Below are 17581 nucleotides of genomic sequence, written 5' to 3'. Positions count from 1 at the left end.
ATAAATTAACAATGACAATTATGTATTTGCGATAGTACTTAAATAATGTTTTTTTTGGAATTTGACAAAATATTTTCTTTGGGAAAAGTTGCTCAGTTTTATGGGCTTGTTATGTACTGTATATACACGCCTTAACCATTAGAGGATGCATGGGGCCACCCAAGAAGGACTTGCACCTGTTAGCAATTGCGACATCGCGCACACCTGCGATTCCAGAGAGTGTTGCGGCAATCATCGCCACCGCGACGCTGTAGCTGCTCCGCCGTGGACGACGAGCACTCTTTGTTCCAACATCGAACGGGAGGGACATAGTTTAAGTTAGGAATAATTTATCATGTAATTTTTTTTACAATAAATTATTAATAAGTAAATTTCGGTTTTTTTTGCGCCTTCGCGGGTCGGTCAATATAATTGGCGCAGTCTTGTGGATAATCCTCGAGAGCCGTCTCTCGGAACGCGAAACTACAAGCATCGAGTACCGCTATTCCATCGGAGGGACGACGACGGGGATCCAGAACCTACACCATTGGCCGCCGCAACGCGAAGGGTATCCGAACATTGATACTGCAGGAAAGGCCGAAATGAAAATCCTGTAAGTACACTAATTCTCTTAGTGTCTTGCCACTCCTAGATTGTACTAGTGTAGTCCTGAGTTTTCCTAGATTACCCATTCACGGGAACCGAGGAACTGTAGTGCGTAGGCTTAAAATATATTAATTCATCGAGAATTAATTGTAGAATTTTACAAAATCAATTTGTAAAATTCAAATATATAGATATTAGGTTGATAAAAGATTAATAAATTTAAATATCAATTAATTACGAATTGATTAATTTTCGAATTTTACTAATTAATTCATTTTATAATTCAAATATATTAGGTAAAGATTATTAATTTTTTTATATTAGTTTAACGAAGTAAATAAATTTAATTAAATTTAATACATTTTATATAGGTAATACAGATATTTAAAATGTCAGATTTGGATAAAATTTTTAATGCGCTTAGACTTTTGCCAGAATTCGATGGTAATGTTAACGTTTTAACAAGATTTATACATTTAAGTGACCAATTAGCTGAGGAATTTATAGATAAAGATCCCGGAAATACTTTAAAAACTGCCGCGTTATGTAATGGTATTTTAAATAAAGTTACTGGGCCCGCAGCCCGAGTTATTAATGCAAATGGTATACCTACTACTTGGCACGGTATTAGAAGCGTATTAGTTAATAACTTTTCTGACCATAGAGATGAGACCGCCCTTTATAACGATTTAGCCTTATTAACGCAAGGTCGTAGCTCTCCTCAAGAGTTCTATGAAAGATGTCAGCATCTTTTTAGTACCATAATGACGTATATAGCATTACATGAAACAGTCGTTACTACTCGTGAGGCAAAAAGGGACCTGTATCAAAAATTAACACTACAGGCTTTCCTACGTGGTTTAAGAGATCCGTTAGGCTCACGCATACGTTGCATGCGCCCCGCAACCATTGAAAAGGCATTAGAATACGTTAATGAAGAACAAAGCACTTTATACCTTCAACAACGTAATGAAACTTTTGATAGGAAACCCCACGTACCTTTTAGAATGCCGTACTCGCATGAACCGTTTTATAGACATAATGACTTTAGTGAACCTATATCTTCTAAACTACAGCCTATACATTCGTTTAGACCGCAATTTAAGCCACCAAATTTTAATCGAAATTTTAATCATACGCAAGGACCAGCACGTCCAACTCGTACTATGCAAATTTTCCGCGCTGCACCCCCTAACTATAACCCGCAGAGCAATACGTTCAGATTACAGCCTAAACATCCCGCGCAACCGAAACCGCATCCTATGAGTGGCGTTAGCCATTACGTGACAAAGACTTTACCACCGACACCTTTTGCACGCGCTCATGATTGGTCAAAATTTGGCAATCCACCCCCGAGTAATTATTTTAAGACTAGGGAGATGAATCATAATGAATATATAGATGACGAATATTATTACTGTACCGATTTATATCCTTATGAAGATGATTATTATAATAATGAATATTACTGTACGGAATATGAACCTTATGTACATTACGAACAGACAGACGCACCTGAAAATTTTGTTGAAACGTGTGATGTACGTTCAGAAAACGATCAGGATTTTCAGAATCCACTAAAAATTAGAAAAACCAAAATAGAATTAAATCTACACACGCAACGTCAACTTCCTTATATTCAAATTCGTAATCCTCCACTTAAATTGTTAATTGATACTGGAGCTAACCAATCTTTTCTTAGCCCTGATGCAGTACAGAGATATTTTCCTGACGTTACTCTTAATTATGATCCCTTTGAAGTAAGCAATGTTCATGCTGTAACACGTAATAATTATTCTATAACATTACCTAGTTTTCCTGAATTTAATGACCCTGACGATATCACATTTTTCGTTTATAAATTTCACAATTATTTCGACGGCTTAATAGGTTCAGATTTGTTGGATAAATGGGAAGCATCCATTAATTATAAAACTAAAACTTTAAATACTTGCAATGCTACGAATCGGTTATTAGTATATGACTCACGGAACGCTAATCTTTATGAGGACGTCATACCCGCAGGAAGTAGTAAATTAGTTAGATTACCCGTAGATGTTGAGAATGGAGACGCTATTATACCGGAACAAATTATATGTAATTGTCATATTTCTGAATGTTTAACGAAGGCGAAAAGCAATCGTGCTATCGTGGAAATTTCTAATCCAACCCGTAATGATGTAATTTTTTCAATGGACCGACCGGTATGTGCCGAGGTTTATAATAACGAGTGCACGCGCACCAAACGTTCATCCGACCGTGTGAAACAGGTATTATCTCGCTTGCGTACTGATCACTTAAATAATGAGGAACGTTTAAATTTAGAGTCATTATGTACACAGTATGCGGATGTATTTTATATAGAAGGAGAAAACTTAACATTTACGAATAAAATTAAACATTCTATTAGAACTAAGGATGAAATACCGGTTTATACGAAAAGTTATCGCTATCCATTTATTCATAGGCAGGAAGTACAAAATCAGATAAGTAAGATGTTAGAACAGGGTATTATTAGACCATCAGATTCAGCATGGAGCTCTCCTATTTGGGTGGTACCTAAAAAGGCAGATGCATCCGGCAAAGTTACATGGCGTTTAGTTGTTGATTTTAGAAAGTTAAATGAGAAAACTTTGGATGACAAATATCCGATTCCTAATATCACAGATGTCTTACATAAATTGGGTAACTGTCAATACTTCACAACGCTAGATTTAGCAAGTGGGTTTTATCAAGTGGAAATGAACCCGGCTGACATTCCAAAAACTGCTTTTAGTGTAGAACATGGTCATTTTGAATTCTTAAGAATGCCCATGGGTCTAAAGAACAGTCCGTCTACTTTTCAAAGAGTTATGGATAATGTACTGGGAGAATTGCAAAATTCTATTTGTGTAGTCTACCTGGATAAAATAATAGTGTTTAGCACTTCTTTACAGGAGCATATCGTTAATCTTGGGAAAGTGTTTCAGAGATTGCGTGAATCCAACTTTAAAATACAGATGGATAAATCGGAATTTCTTAAACTTGAAACCGCGTATCTAGGTCACATTATTAGCAAAGATGGGATAAAGCCTAACCCAGATAAGATATCTGCCATCCAAAAGTATCCTCTTCCGAAAACTCCAACCGACATTAAACGATTTCTAGGTCTATTAGGTTATTATAGGAAATTCATACCAGATTTCGCTAAAATCACGAAACCCATGACACAATGCTTAAAAAAGGGTTCAAAGATAACATTTTCTAAAGATTATATAGAATGTTTCAATAGGTGTAAAACATTATTAATGAATGATCCAATTCTTCAGTATCCTGATTTCAATAAAGAATTTATTCTTATAACTGACGCGTCGAATTTAGCTATCGGTGCTGTACTCTCTCAAGGCCCCGTTGGTTCCGATAAACCAATTGCGTACGCTTCACGTACACTTAATAGTAGCGAAATTAATTATAGCACGATTGAAAAGGAGCTACTAGCAATTGTCTGGGCAACGAAATATTTCCGCCCTTACCTTTTTGGCCGTAAGTTTAAAATTATAACTGATCATAGACCCCTTCAATGGGTCATGAATTTAAAGGAACCTAATTCCCGTCTCACACGTTGGAGGCTCAAACTTAGCGAATACGATTACACTGTAATTTATAAGCAGGGAAAGCAAAATTGTAACGCCGATGCTTTATCGCGAATTCAAATTAATAATGAGGAAACAGATTCTTTAGCGGTTAATCCAACAGAGACAACATCTTCATTAATAAAAAGAAGTTCAGATACAATTACTGTTCATTCCAATTCAATTAAGATTACTGCACATTCGAAATCAGATACTCTTAAAGCAAATTCCGACACCGTCACAGTTCATACTGACGCGGAGAACCCAATTCTAGATATCCCTATAACAGATGTACCGGCTGATTTACCTATTCATATCTATACTAAGAAGAAATATGGCGCTGTTGCTAAATTTAGGTTTAAGAGGGTACCTAAATTGTTACAGAATCCTTCCTCTGATCCTGTGCCTGATTCAAGCGGAGGATCCCACCCTGAGTAGCTTGGATGATGGACCCGGTATACTACCATTTAATATTGGAACTGCAAGAATTGTCACTCATTATCATTCATTTTTGCAAATTATTAATTTAAAAGATATTCGCGATAGTATAACCATAGTAAAGGATCAATTAAATTCATTAACACCTAATTTGCACGATAGATTATTTTCGCTATATAATTCACATATCGAACACTTACATTATAAGATTATTAAATTATCAAATCAGTTAGAAACTTTTGAACCCAATCGCAAAAAGAGAGGTCTCATAGATGGTTTAGGTTCAGTAATAAAAAGTATTTCTGGTAACCTAGACTATACGGATGCAATTAAATATGATACCGCAATTAAACTATTACAAAATAATGAAAATAGATTGGTCACAGAAATGAATAATCATATAAGCCTCAGTAAAGATTGGATAAACCAACAATCTGATATTTTAAACAACTTAATTAAAAATCAGGAAAAAATTGAAATAGCTATAAATGATTTAAAGGCCAATAATTTAAACATTACTATATACATCGATTTAATTCAACGCGTAGCAATTTTATCAGATAACATTGATGATATATCTGAGGAATTACATAGATTAGAAAATTTATTAGGTTTTATTCGTGCGAAAAGTACGCATCATCTTATGTTCAATTCAAATTCACTAAAAGAAATGTTAAATAAGTTAATCAAATTTTATGGCAAAGATCAAATCCCTCAAGTTAATTATAGAGAATATTTTGATTTAGTTAAACTAGGCTATTATTATAGTAATAGAAATATAGTTATAGTTTTTATGTTCCCGGTTGTCCTTCCTGCTACCTTTGAATTATTTAAATTATCCATAGTTCCTAATAAAGATAGTAAAGTCCTAATTCCACCCTATCCTTTTGTGGCAATTCACGACGAGGATTTTATGTACATGGAGGCAGAATGCCCGAAGTCTGGCCTAGGGTATCTATGTGAGGACAAGCTGAACCATCATCGATCCAAAAATGACTGCGTGTATCACCTTATTACCACGCAACGAGTCGTCGCATCTTGTCTCTTCACGCCTGTGGAGCTCGGAGCACCCGCACTAGAAAAATTAGACGACGCCCACTACGTCATCAGTTTCCCCAAGCCATCAAAAATTCACCTATCATGCTCGCAAGATCAATATGACGTCATTAAAGGAAGCTACTTAGCCACAATACCCAAAAACTGCATTCTTCAAACGGAGGCTTTCAAGATAGTCAATCGAGAAGACCATATCAAAGGACAGATAATGAAAATTGCAAACCTGTTAGATTCCAGCCAATATAATACAGATGAAGAAGTTCTGAAGTTGAATTCGATAAATTTGGATAAATTACACGCTAGTAACAGAGCTATATCAATGGAAATGCCTATCAGTACCAACAACGGATACGAGTTTCTCTATATGCAGCCTTCCATCATACCGATATATGTTATATTAATAACGAGTGCAGTTGCCCTAGTGACATGGTACGTCGTACGGAGAGTGCGTACATCAAAGCCTATTACTACGAGTGTTCATGGTAATCAAAGAGAAGAAATAGAACATCAATCGGCGGAGTGTGAAATTTCAGCGATATTAACGAGCCTTGCCCGCCAATAATCGCTGAACTTCAGGAGGGAGGTGTTATGTACTGTATATACACGCCTTAACCATTAGAGGATGCATGGGGCCACCCAAGAAGGACTTGCACCTGTTAGCAATTGCGACATCGCGCACACCTGCGATTCCAGAGAGTGTTGCGGCAATCATCGCCACCGCGACGCTGTAGCTGCTCCGCCGTGGACGACGAGCACTCTTTGTTCCAACATCGAACGGGAGGGACATAGTTTAAGTTAGGAATAATTTATCATGTAATTTTTTTTACAATAAATTATTAATAAGTAAATTTCGGTTTTTTTTGCGCCTTCGCGGGTCGGTCAATATAATTGGCTCATTACAAGTATTATGGGGATTTTGTTGCATTCTGTATACGTAAATATGATAATTCATATAAATACACAAATACCATAACAAAAAAGTTTGTCAATAAACAATTTGAAATAATTAATAAAATACCCTACCATATGTCAGTGTCAGCTTTGGCCGCCATTGAAGATTCGTTTCTTTAATGAAACGCGTTATAATTTTTATTATTTTTTCAAATTAAGTTCTCAGTAAAATCAGTCATCTAAATCAAATCAGTAATTGTAACTGTTACTTTAAATACTAAGTATTGGTATTTTGAGATCTTTTTCTTTATTAATAGAGTCTTTAATACTTTGGATTGGTATTTGTACTTAGAAGAATAATCTCTTTTAGGTACCTCTTATATAAAAATAATAATTATTAATTACTATTACACCCAGTTCCAATCTCAACATAGATAATCAAAAATTGTTTCCACCAGCGTGGGTCAACCAACGCTTTGACAGCGTCCGTCAAAGCGTTGCCGAGGAAAACGAAGTTAGGCGAGCGTGAACGTGTGTGAACTACGTTCACTGAACTTGCGAAATAAGTTTCGGTTTCGGCAAAAGTTTCGGCCGATTTTGGCCGAAACCGAAACTGCGGTCGAAACTTGATTTTTGGCCGAAACTCGGCCGAAACCGAAACCGAAACCGAAAGTTCGGTCGGACACTAGCATTTATTTGACCTTCGCTAGAAATTATATAGGTAAAAAAACACTTTAGTCCGAATTGTGCGAGAAAAAGAAGCTAATTATGGCATATTAAAACATTTATTTATATCTCGAACTGTGCTAGATAACTCATAAACGACGAAGTTATCCGCGAACACACAAAAAAAATATATACGGTCGAATTGCAAAACCTCCTCCTTTTTTGAAGTCGGTTAAAAATAAGCTAATTATGGCTTAATAATAATAGCGTCTTTGTGTCATTAAAATTATAATGATAGCATATTGTGTATGTGTGCGTTGAATCTTGATGTACATACGCACACACAAACACACACACACTCATGAACACAAAAAAAGCATACACACCCTTGCATATACAAATTTACTCAAGCTAGGAATTATAATCTGAAAGGAGAATGACCACGGGTGGTATCGGTAAAATTTTAGTTGTGCCACGTATTCGTGATATTGTTAATTCCTGTTTGTATTTATAATGATCATATGTATCAATATTAAGTCTTAATTATACCGGATAAATTGAAATAATAGTAAAACTTTGTGTTTTGAAACACGTATGACCACGGCTGGAATCGGTAAAATATTCGTTGTGTCACGTGTTTGTGATATTGTTAATTCCAATTTGTATTTATAATGATCATATTTATCACTATTAAGTCGTAATTATACCGAATAAATAGAAATAAAAGTAAAAGTTTTTTTTTTTTGACACATATATCTATCTCTCTTGCAAGCGTCATATTATGTTTCTATTTGAAATGAATGTGTTCGACGCATTGTTCGACGTTATTTATTTTGAAATAATGTTTATTACGATTTACTTTGCACAATATTTGTCTTCTAAATTAAAATATTACCTATGTAATAAATGTAAAACTTAACGTTCATCGTTAGTTTTAACTCGATAAAGTATTTTTTGAAGTGTTGAATAAAACTATTGTTTTATTTTTACTGTCGTGAACTGCGGCTTATTTACATAAAAACTTTAGTCATATCTAAAAGTACTAAAATCAAGCTTTAAATTGAGCTATATTTCATCTTGACACAATAAGTTTGATTGCGATACCAAGTGCCATAGTCACTTGGGCAATCTCCTTTAAACATATATTGGTTTATTGTCAGCTACATAATTTATTTACAAATAGCATATATTCCCGCGTTATCGCCTAAATAGCGTTTAAATTTTCTTAATACTATATTTTTTAGTTTTTTTTTTTCATTTCAACACACATAACTATTGCAGAAGAATCTATACCTTTATTACTTCTATACTATACAATTTCACTAAATTTTTTTTCGAAAATTTCCTACTATTTATTTTTTATTCAAAAGGATACACTCATACACTCGTGGAACATATCATCGGGACTCTGCGGCACTCGGGAATTGTTTAAATCCGTTTCTAGCGAACGTATGTCATTTTCCATTTTCTTTAGTGACTTTTGCAGACTCTCCATTGATACACGAGCCGCTCTGTGGAAAAAGAAGATAGATTATGATTTTTTTTTTAGTGAAAAGATAAAATAGGCAGAAGAAAAAGACTGGTAGGAAAGAAAGATTCATTCGTCGTAAATAGAGATAGCACATAAGAAAAATATTAGATAGTAAAATTGTAAAATTTATTTTTCGCAAAAAACCTTTTTAAAGTTTTTTAGTTGCAAGACTAAACAGATTTTAATGGAACTTTGTATCACAGTGAAGTTAATAGGATAAAATTATATCACATACAACGGAAGAAGAAAATGCGGGAGCACACTTATCAAAAGTGAAATTTCTTTGGCAAGATCCAGACACCAAAATCGTCGCCTTACTCCATGCCGTGACGGTATTGCCATGATGCAATCTTGAAATTTTACTCTCAACGCGCCTAAAGAAGTTTCACTTCAAAAACACTAATCGGATTTTTATGATACTTAAATGAAACTAATCAAATGATAGCAGAGTAATTGAAAGCCAAAAAATTATAATTACATTAAAAAAAATATCAATCGTCATCGTTTTTAAGCTATTGCATAGCTTCTATCGCGGGCCTTGAGCGCGGGGACCGAATCGAGAAATTCCGTAACGAAAAGACCTCACGCTCCCCACGGGGACGGGCGCGGAGGTGTGGCTTGAAGGCATAGCATGCAATAGCTTTACCGCGGCAGTCCCCTAGTGACACACGTCTTTTTTGTAATTTTTACAATATTCAAAAATCTTATAATTATATGCCTATAAAAATATAAATATATAAACACAAATTAACCTGTCTATATGTGGCATTTCCTCAGCGAAGTTGAGCACATCTGGGAACTTACTCTCTATCGTATCTACCAGATAATGTAGGAGCGTCTGTTTGTTTTCTAGATCTTTCGTTGATGTTAACTGAAAAACAATATGTATATAAATATATTATGTAATTTTATAAATGTACTAGCGGTCCGCCCCGGCTTCGCCCGTGGTACCTACATGTTTAAACTATCCTATCTCTCAAGTTGGATCGAACTGCACATGGTGTGCGAATTTTATTATAATCGGTTAAGTGGTTTAGAAGTCCATTGAGGACAAACATTGTGAAACGAGATTTATATATATTAAGATGTACCACGTGATGAAATCCACGGGGCTTAGTTAGTTCTTTTCACTCACCTTAGTAAGAAAACTGATCTCAAATCCATACGCGCCCGCATTATTAGATCCCGTGTTCATATAATTGCCCAATAGGAGAAGCAATTCTAGTATTTTAGCGAACTTTTTACTCGATCTGACTTCTTCACAAGCCGCTGTACCTGATACTATGTCCTGAAAAAAAAATATAAATATCACTACATAGTATAAAACAAAGTCGCTTTCTCTGTCCCTTTGTATGCTTAAATCTTTAAAACTACGCAACGGATTTTGATGCGGTTTTTTTAATAGATAGAGTGATTCAAGAGGAAGGGTTTAATACATGATTTAATAGGTTTTAGACAATGCGGGGGAACCCGCGGGCGATAAGCTAGATAATAAATAAAAATAAAATAACGGCAATTCCTTGAGATGTCTCATAATTTGACTGACCGATTGGCTTGGTTGGTAGTGGCCCTGCCTTCCAAGCCAGAGGTCGTGGGTTCGATTCCCACCCGGGGCAAATATTTGTGTGATGAACATAGATGTTTGCTCTGTGTCTGGGTGTTAATTATCTATATAAGTATTTATTTAAAATTATATATGCCATCTGGTTTCCATAACACAAGCGAAAAGCTTAGTATGGGATCAGATCGTGCCGTGTGTGAAAATTGTCCTGAAATATTATTACTTATTATTATTATTAATTTGCAACATGAATTAAATACAAGAAATTATGAATACATACAGGAGATATACAGGGTTACTTGTAAAACACCAGCAACCTCGCAGGACAAGATGGCTAACATCATAAGTAACAACATTAATTGTTCAACAACACGAGTTTAACCTCCGCATAGTGTTTTTTGTGTGTGTGTGCCACTGTTGTGTGCCACTGTTGGCCAATGCCCACCACTATGGCTACTCATTTTTCGCTTCAATCAATTCTGAACCTTACCCCTTACTAAATAAAGTCTATTTCCCTATAAAAATAGTTACTTACAAGTTTAACTTCCGAAATGATCTCCGCATAGTGTTCTATAGCCACTGTGTGCCAACGTTTACCATTGTGTACCACTATGATTCACTTTGGCTACTTATTTTTTCGCTCCAGTCGATTCAGAGCTTTATCCCTTACTACATAAGAACTATTTCGCTATAAATATAGATACTCACGGGTTTAACCTCCGCATAATGTTCTAAAGCCATTGTGTGCCATTGTTGGCCAATGTCCTCCACTATGGCTACTCATTTTTCGCTTCAATCAATTCTGAGCTTTACACCTTACTAAATAACGTCTATTTCCCTATAAATATAGTTACTTACAGGTTTAAATTCCGAAATGATCTCCGCATAGTGTTCTATAGCCACTGTGAGCCACTATTGGCCAATATTATTTTTATTTTATTTTTTATTTTATTTATTTGGTCAACCAACATTTGTTTACAATGATTCTTAAATATAAATTTTACATAACATATAGTTCTTGCGATAAAGTAACAAATAATTAGAGGTTGACACAGCATGCGCCAATTATACAGAGCTATTTCTTAAAATTAGGATACTTGTTATTGTTAATATTATTAAAAGAATAAGAATTATTTAATTATGGTGATGACAACAATTTGAGGTTTTAATTTTTGTATATCCTTCACTATAGAACGGAGCTTGTTGGGTGTATGGAAGAAGATGTCGATTTTATCACTGTATTTATTTACAATTTTGGATAGCCTGGGTAGTGGCGAGTTGGCCCCGGAGACGGATTTTCGGAGAGGAGGAGCTAATGGGGTTATTTTGCAGCGGGGATATCTAGCTGGGACACGAATGTTGAGTCTTGTTAGCAGTTGGGAAAAGTCTATTTTATTGTTCAAAAGTTTAGATACGAAAAGTAAATCAATAATGTCTCTTCGATCTTCGAGTGAGTTCATATTAAAGTTAGAGAGTCGGTCTTTATAAGAGTTTAGTTTACCACTATGGCTACCCTTCACTGAATTCTGAGCCTTAACTGTTAACACATAAGGTCTATTTTCCAACATTAGTTACTTACAGGTTTAACCTCCGAAATAATCTCCGCATAATGTTCTCTAAAGGCCAAACTCCTCAACCTTGGCCCCAAACGTTTGATATCCGCTACAGTGGCCGCGAATTGTTCGGCTTCCGTTAGTTCGGAGCTTTGGCACTTTAGTTCCGCGAGTTTTTTCATTTGATCCGCTGGCGGGAGGTACTGCAAATATAAATTATTATTATTATGTTCTTATATATAAAATTCTCGTGTCACAATGTTTACCCTCAATGGACTGTTTATCGAGGAAGGCTATACGCTATATATCATCACGCTACGACCAACAGGAGCGGAGCATTGCGGGTAAAACCGCAGAGCACAGCTAGTAATAATTGCGATTTTTTGTTATTTACATGTGCTTTTTTCTTGGTTGTCTATTTTTTGTTTCACACTGTTTATTATCTATATATGTATAAATAAAAATGAAACCCGTTTCCCTTGGTCACTGCATCACGCATGAACGGTCGGACCGATTTCGATAATTCTTTTTTATTATATTCCTTGAAGTAAGAGGATGGTTCTTAATTCTTATGTAGAGAAAACGCGGGCGGGCCGCTAGTTATAAATGTTTTTCTTTCTTATATAACAGACTAATTATATATCCACATATCTATAGTTAAATTGATATAAATCATACTTGAATTTATATTTTTGGTATTGCATTCAAATGATTTATAAATTCCGGCGAAAAAAATTTTTATGCCATTCCGGCGCGGATGGCGCGAAAGGATGCGGGTTCGAGTCCCGCCTCGTGATCGAATTTTTTCTATTCTTTATAAATTTATATAAATAATACTTTTCCACTCACCTGTATTAGCAAATCCAGTACATTAGCGTTTAACACAGTTGTATCACATTTCAGTATACACTGCCTTATATGTTCATAGGACATGTGTTTTAATGACCCACCAAGAAGAATGGACAAGTTTTGAGCCGCTTTAGAGTCTAAAACTTTGAGATCCTTCACTTTTTTCAATGTGTGCACCCTGTATATATTGAAAAGAAAAAATAGGTTCATTTTGTTTAATAATTATTTACTATAGTTTTATTTGAATATTTTAGATATAAAGAGGGCTTTAATTGCTACGTGGATATTTTTAACTTAAAAAGGGAAAATATCATCATCATACCACAGTTGATCAGCTCAATTTTAAAATATTATAATTACAAATTTGTATGTATAGTAAGAACGGTTTTCGATAACTATATTTCAAAGAACTAAATTATAGCGAATCCAAGTTCGATCGAAGTTAACACACACCTAACTAATTTCTTTTTAAAAACCAATTCTAATTAGTTTGAGGTAACATTAATTTATATATGGAGCTTTTCAACCAAATAGCCGCAGATTCGATTCTTGGAATATCTTCTGACAGGACTTAGAAGATCGGTGACTTACTTTCTGTAATAATTAAGTAAATAATTGAATATTTTTTTAAGCTATTGCATAGCTTCTATCGCGGGCCTTGAGCGCGGGGACCGAATCCAGAAATTCCGTAACGAAAAAACCTCACGCTCCCGACGGGGACGGGCGCGGAGGTGTGGCTTGAAGGCATAGCATGCAATAGCTTTACCGCGGCAGTCCCCGAGTGACACACGTCTTTTTTTGATATTTTGCAAAATCCAATCATATTTTACGAAAAACACATTTTATCCACACGTTGCAAATCACGATTACGCTCAAAACTTTCGTCCAAAACAAAACTCTGCAGCTTATGTGTATTAAGCAGAGTTTTCTAGTGAACTATACAATAGACTTTGAACATTACTGCAACGAAATATGAAATAAGTACTTATACAAATTTTCTAGATGTATGAAGTACAATTTTTTAGCTAATTCAAGGGAATTAAATTTTAGAGATTATTTTTGAACAATTTTGCGCGCCTCATAAGCGAAGCGTTGAGGTGGGTACTACTGTCACTTCGCGCAAAACATCTGATTTTTCAAACTTAAAATGTCTTTATGTATCATACATTGCACTTGTAAGATAATACATACACACACATATTAAGAAAAAACACTATTTTTAACATTCATGATATTTTTGATGTCATTTTTGTTATTTAAACTAGTTAAAAAACAGTTTAAAAAAGTTCTGTCTTGGACGTCCGTGTGTCTGTATGTGCGGAGGATTTTCTTGTTAACACGATAGCGACCGAAATACTTTACTAATCGAGTCTTTTTTTTTCTCTTACGCTTGAGTATGCTCAGGAATAGAACCCTTTCATTTTTCAGGGTCTGATTCGATGTGGTTTAATTGTTATTAAATAAACAAAAATAATAATTGATAAATAATTATTAAAAAAAAATTATGAGGCGTGCACTTTTGGATTTTCCAAATTATTTTTTAGTAATTTCAAAGGATGATAAAGAATGATTTTCGCAGATTATACTTTAAAAACAACTCACTTATCAACAGCATCCTCGTTTTTCTTAGCGACCGGTTTACTTGAGAACTTAAGCGCTAGACCGTTTAATATATCCGGAGATGCTAGTTTGTCTTCTTGTACCTGGAAATAAAATACATCTTAATCTTATATATAAAATTCTCGTGTCACAATGTTAGTCTGCATACTCCTCCGAAACGGGTGAACCGATTCTCATGAAATTTTCTGTGCATATCGGGTAAGTCTGAGAATCGGCCAACATCTATTTTTCATATGTACCACGGGCGAAGCCGGGGAGGACCGCTAGTTTACCTATATAAATCTCGTGTCACAATGTTTGTCCTCAATGGACTCCTAAACCACTTAACCGATTATAACAAAATTCGCACACCATGCTCGTGCAGTTCGATCCAACTTGAGAGATAGGAGTTTAAACATGTAGGTACCACGGGCGAAGCCGGGGCGGACCGCTAGTTTAAATATAGGAATATATAATTAAACTATTGTACCAACTCATATACGGTATAAAATCTTTCTATATAATAGTAAAATAATAGTTTGGACAAACCACTCTAAAATTAGTTATTTAATATATCTGTCTCTTTCTATCGCAATAAAAATATATCATTATAGACATATTACAAAATGAAGGAATAAATTCAAAATGAAACTGAGCTTTTAAATATTACAAAAATCTTTCACCACATCAGAGCTACATAATTATATTTTCAGGATAAAATTCAAGTAAAGAATAATAATTCAATTTGAAGCAACAGTTCCTATGATAAGCTAGTACAAACAAACAAATTCTTCTGCTTTACAACATTAGTATAAATAAATAAACTTACGTTGACCCAAAAAGCTTTTTCCGACATCTTTTGCGGTACGATCGTTTTCCAATTGGCCCTTTTCAATGGTCCCTCTACTTCCCACTTCTTTTTCGGCTTCAGACCGTATGGGAGTATATCTGGTTGGGGCTGTAAGGAACAAATCAATATTATATAGTAAATTATTCGTAACAATATGTTTTCTTTTTCGTTGGAATAGACTTTATAAACATAAATAGTATATATGTATTATTCAGATCACATTATCTATTTATTTTTGAAATAGACGAGTCTATGTTTGTACTTTTCTACAATGCAAAGTACGTAAAAAGCTGTTACTTCAATCGTGAATCTTAAAATTTAGATATAGACCATTATTAAGTACATATTTTCATTAAACTTAATAAATCTATGTTTCAAAACTCAAGATTTTATTTCAAAAGTAGGGCTTATGTACACAGTAAAAAGAACAGCGTAGTTTGCTATTCTGTTTACAAAATTTACATAATTATACAAATGGATAGTTGAAAAAGCGTCTTTTCTTGCTGTTTAATAATTGTATGTGTGTAATGTGTATGTTTGTCTTCGTGTAAGTGCGTGTGCGTGCATGTGTGTGTTTATAAAATCTAACACTTATTACTCACCATCCTCGGCATCATCATCCCCCCGGGTGGGGGTGGGGGCCTCGGTCCCCCCATGCCGGGGGGAGGAGGGGGAGGGGGCGGGCCCATGCCGGGCATCGGTGGTGGGGGGGGACCAGCCATGCCGGGCATGGGAGGAGGGGGGGGACCGCCGCCTGTAGTGATAAAATAAATGGATAAATAAATAGGTATATAAATGAAATTTAATTTTTATCTCGTATTTTGATGGAAGAAATAGACAAATAAAAATGAATAGCTATAGTCAATGAGGTGTCAATGAAGGTAATTGTAAATAGGAAACAACTGCAAATAAACAATTGAAATTTCTTATTATTGCAAAAAATAAACCCTTTTGAACGAATTGATTTCCGAATTTAGAAACAAAGTAATATTGGCCGTTGGTCACATAATTCAAAGTATATTGGCAGCTGTTTTTAAAAGTGCTTTACAATTACCTTGATTAGCTATGAATGAAAAAGGAGGCTTTGTTTCGTACCTACAATATAATTTTTAATAATTTTCCTCGGCTACAACTATTTATTTCATTCACATGCAAATATAAAAAAGAATATATAAATAAAGATTACTAACAAGAAATAATAACAATAATAAGTATTTAATACAGCAGGCACCCATATAATATTTAATATAATATATAAATATATACAAACCTGGCATAGGTGGCGGCGGCGGTGGTACTGGCCCACCTAGAAAGAGACAGACATAGTTGCATGCGTGTGAGTGACAGAGATAGAACATGCATAGCTTTACAGTATATTTTATTCCATTTTTTTTACATGCAAAGTGCAGACCCACGTCAATATTAATAATATTATAAAGCTGAAGAGTTTGTTTGTTGGTTTGTTTGAACACGTAATCTCAGAAACTAATGTTCCGATTTGAAAAATTATTTGGGTGTTAGATAGCCCATTTATCGAGGAAGGCTATAATATATTATCAACAAGCTAAGATCAACAGGAGCGGAGTACTGCGGGTAAAACCGCGGGGCACAGCTAGTATAAATATAATTTTATTAATCTTAATATATGTTAAATATGAAAGGGACGTCAATGAAACACGCTAGATCAATGCAAACTGTTTTTTAATAAAGATTTCTGCCTACCTACACATACATGATATTTTATGACATTGCATACATAACACTTTTCCCTTCTTAATTAAACACTATATATTCAATAAGTCTGATTCACACTTAAAGTTAGCAAAACAACATTTTATACTGTTATAACATAAAAAGTCATACCTATTGTTTAAAATATAGTAATGACGTATAAAAACATTCACCCCACACTAAAAATAGCACGTAACTGACAATATAATATTACATATAGTTTACATCCGTTTAAGTTTTCGTATACAGCGCAATGCTGCTTTCCTACGTATACGCTCATGCTGCACTGGTGATTTCGGTGAAGCGGCCAGGTCCCGCCGCTCCCCGTCACCCTCCACATCATCCACACCTTCCTGCCCTTGCGAGCCCAAACTACACGCTTCATCCTCAACACTATTACCTCCTCCCTCTTTCCTCTCATAACTCTCACTATCCGATGGTGACGACACGGCCTGACTTAACGAAAAACGCGATTTTCTAGTAAGTAATTGATCGATATGCCGCTTGTGCTTCCGCCCGTCGCTCGTTTGAACTTTATATGATACGGGACTAAGGCTATCAGTGATAATCCCGTCGACCCACTTACTATTATTCTTTGAATAATCTCGCATGAATATTCGATCACCTTCTTTAGCAATTCGCAAAGGCGTTGGTCGACGT

The 17581-nt window shown here is 35.0% G+C and overlaps 2 protein-coding genes across 2 annotated transcripts in view; one reads left to right on the top strand and one right to left on the bottom strand.

Moving 5' to 3' along the window:
- The window catches only part of dia (diaphanous related formin 1), a 67234-nt gene that overhangs the window by 10359 nt on the left and 39294 nt on the right, over positions 1 to 17581 (bottom strand). The window contains exons 15-23 of the mRNA XM_090118510.1: positions 16461 to 16496; positions 15793 to 15944; positions 15170 to 15298; positions 14344 to 14444; positions 12742 to 12919; positions 11919 to 12095; positions 9914 to 10066; positions 9531 to 9649; positions 8623 to 8758 (exon numbers count right to left, since the gene is read on the bottom strand). Coding sequence (XP_089974636.1) covers positions 8623 to 8758; positions 9531 to 9649; positions 9914 to 10066; positions 11919 to 12095; positions 12742 to 12919; positions 14344 to 14444; positions 15170 to 15298; positions 15793 to 15944; positions 16461 to 16496 — 1181 coding nt within the window. The remainder of the gene's footprint in view (positions 1 to 8622; positions 8759 to 9530; positions 9650 to 9913; positions 10067 to 11918; positions 12096 to 12741; positions 12920 to 14343; positions 14445 to 15169; positions 15299 to 15792; positions 15945 to 16460; positions 16497 to 17581) is intronic.
- LOC149895707 (uncharacterized) lies at positions 104 to 6581 on the top strand. The gene is made up of 2 exons (XM_090118509.1): positions 104 to 592; positions 4581 to 6581. Exons 1-2 carry the CDS (start codon positions 582 to 584, stop codon positions 6250 to 6252), a joined length of 1683 nt encoding a protein of 560 aa, XP_089974635.1. The 5' UTR covers positions 104 to 581; the 3' UTR covers positions 6253 to 6581.

This window comes from Colias eurytheme, chromosome 30, assembly GCF_061535395.1.
Source record: "Colias eurytheme isolate Ceu_HAF_F1 chromosome 30, ilColEury1 Martin Lab GWU primary, whole genome shotgun sequence".
Taxonomy (NCBI): Eukaryota; Metazoa; Arthropoda; class Insecta; order Lepidoptera; family Pieridae; genus Colias; species Colias eurytheme.
Note: the sequence above shows the minus strand (reverse complement) of the source record. Positions and strands in the feature narration are given on the sequence as shown.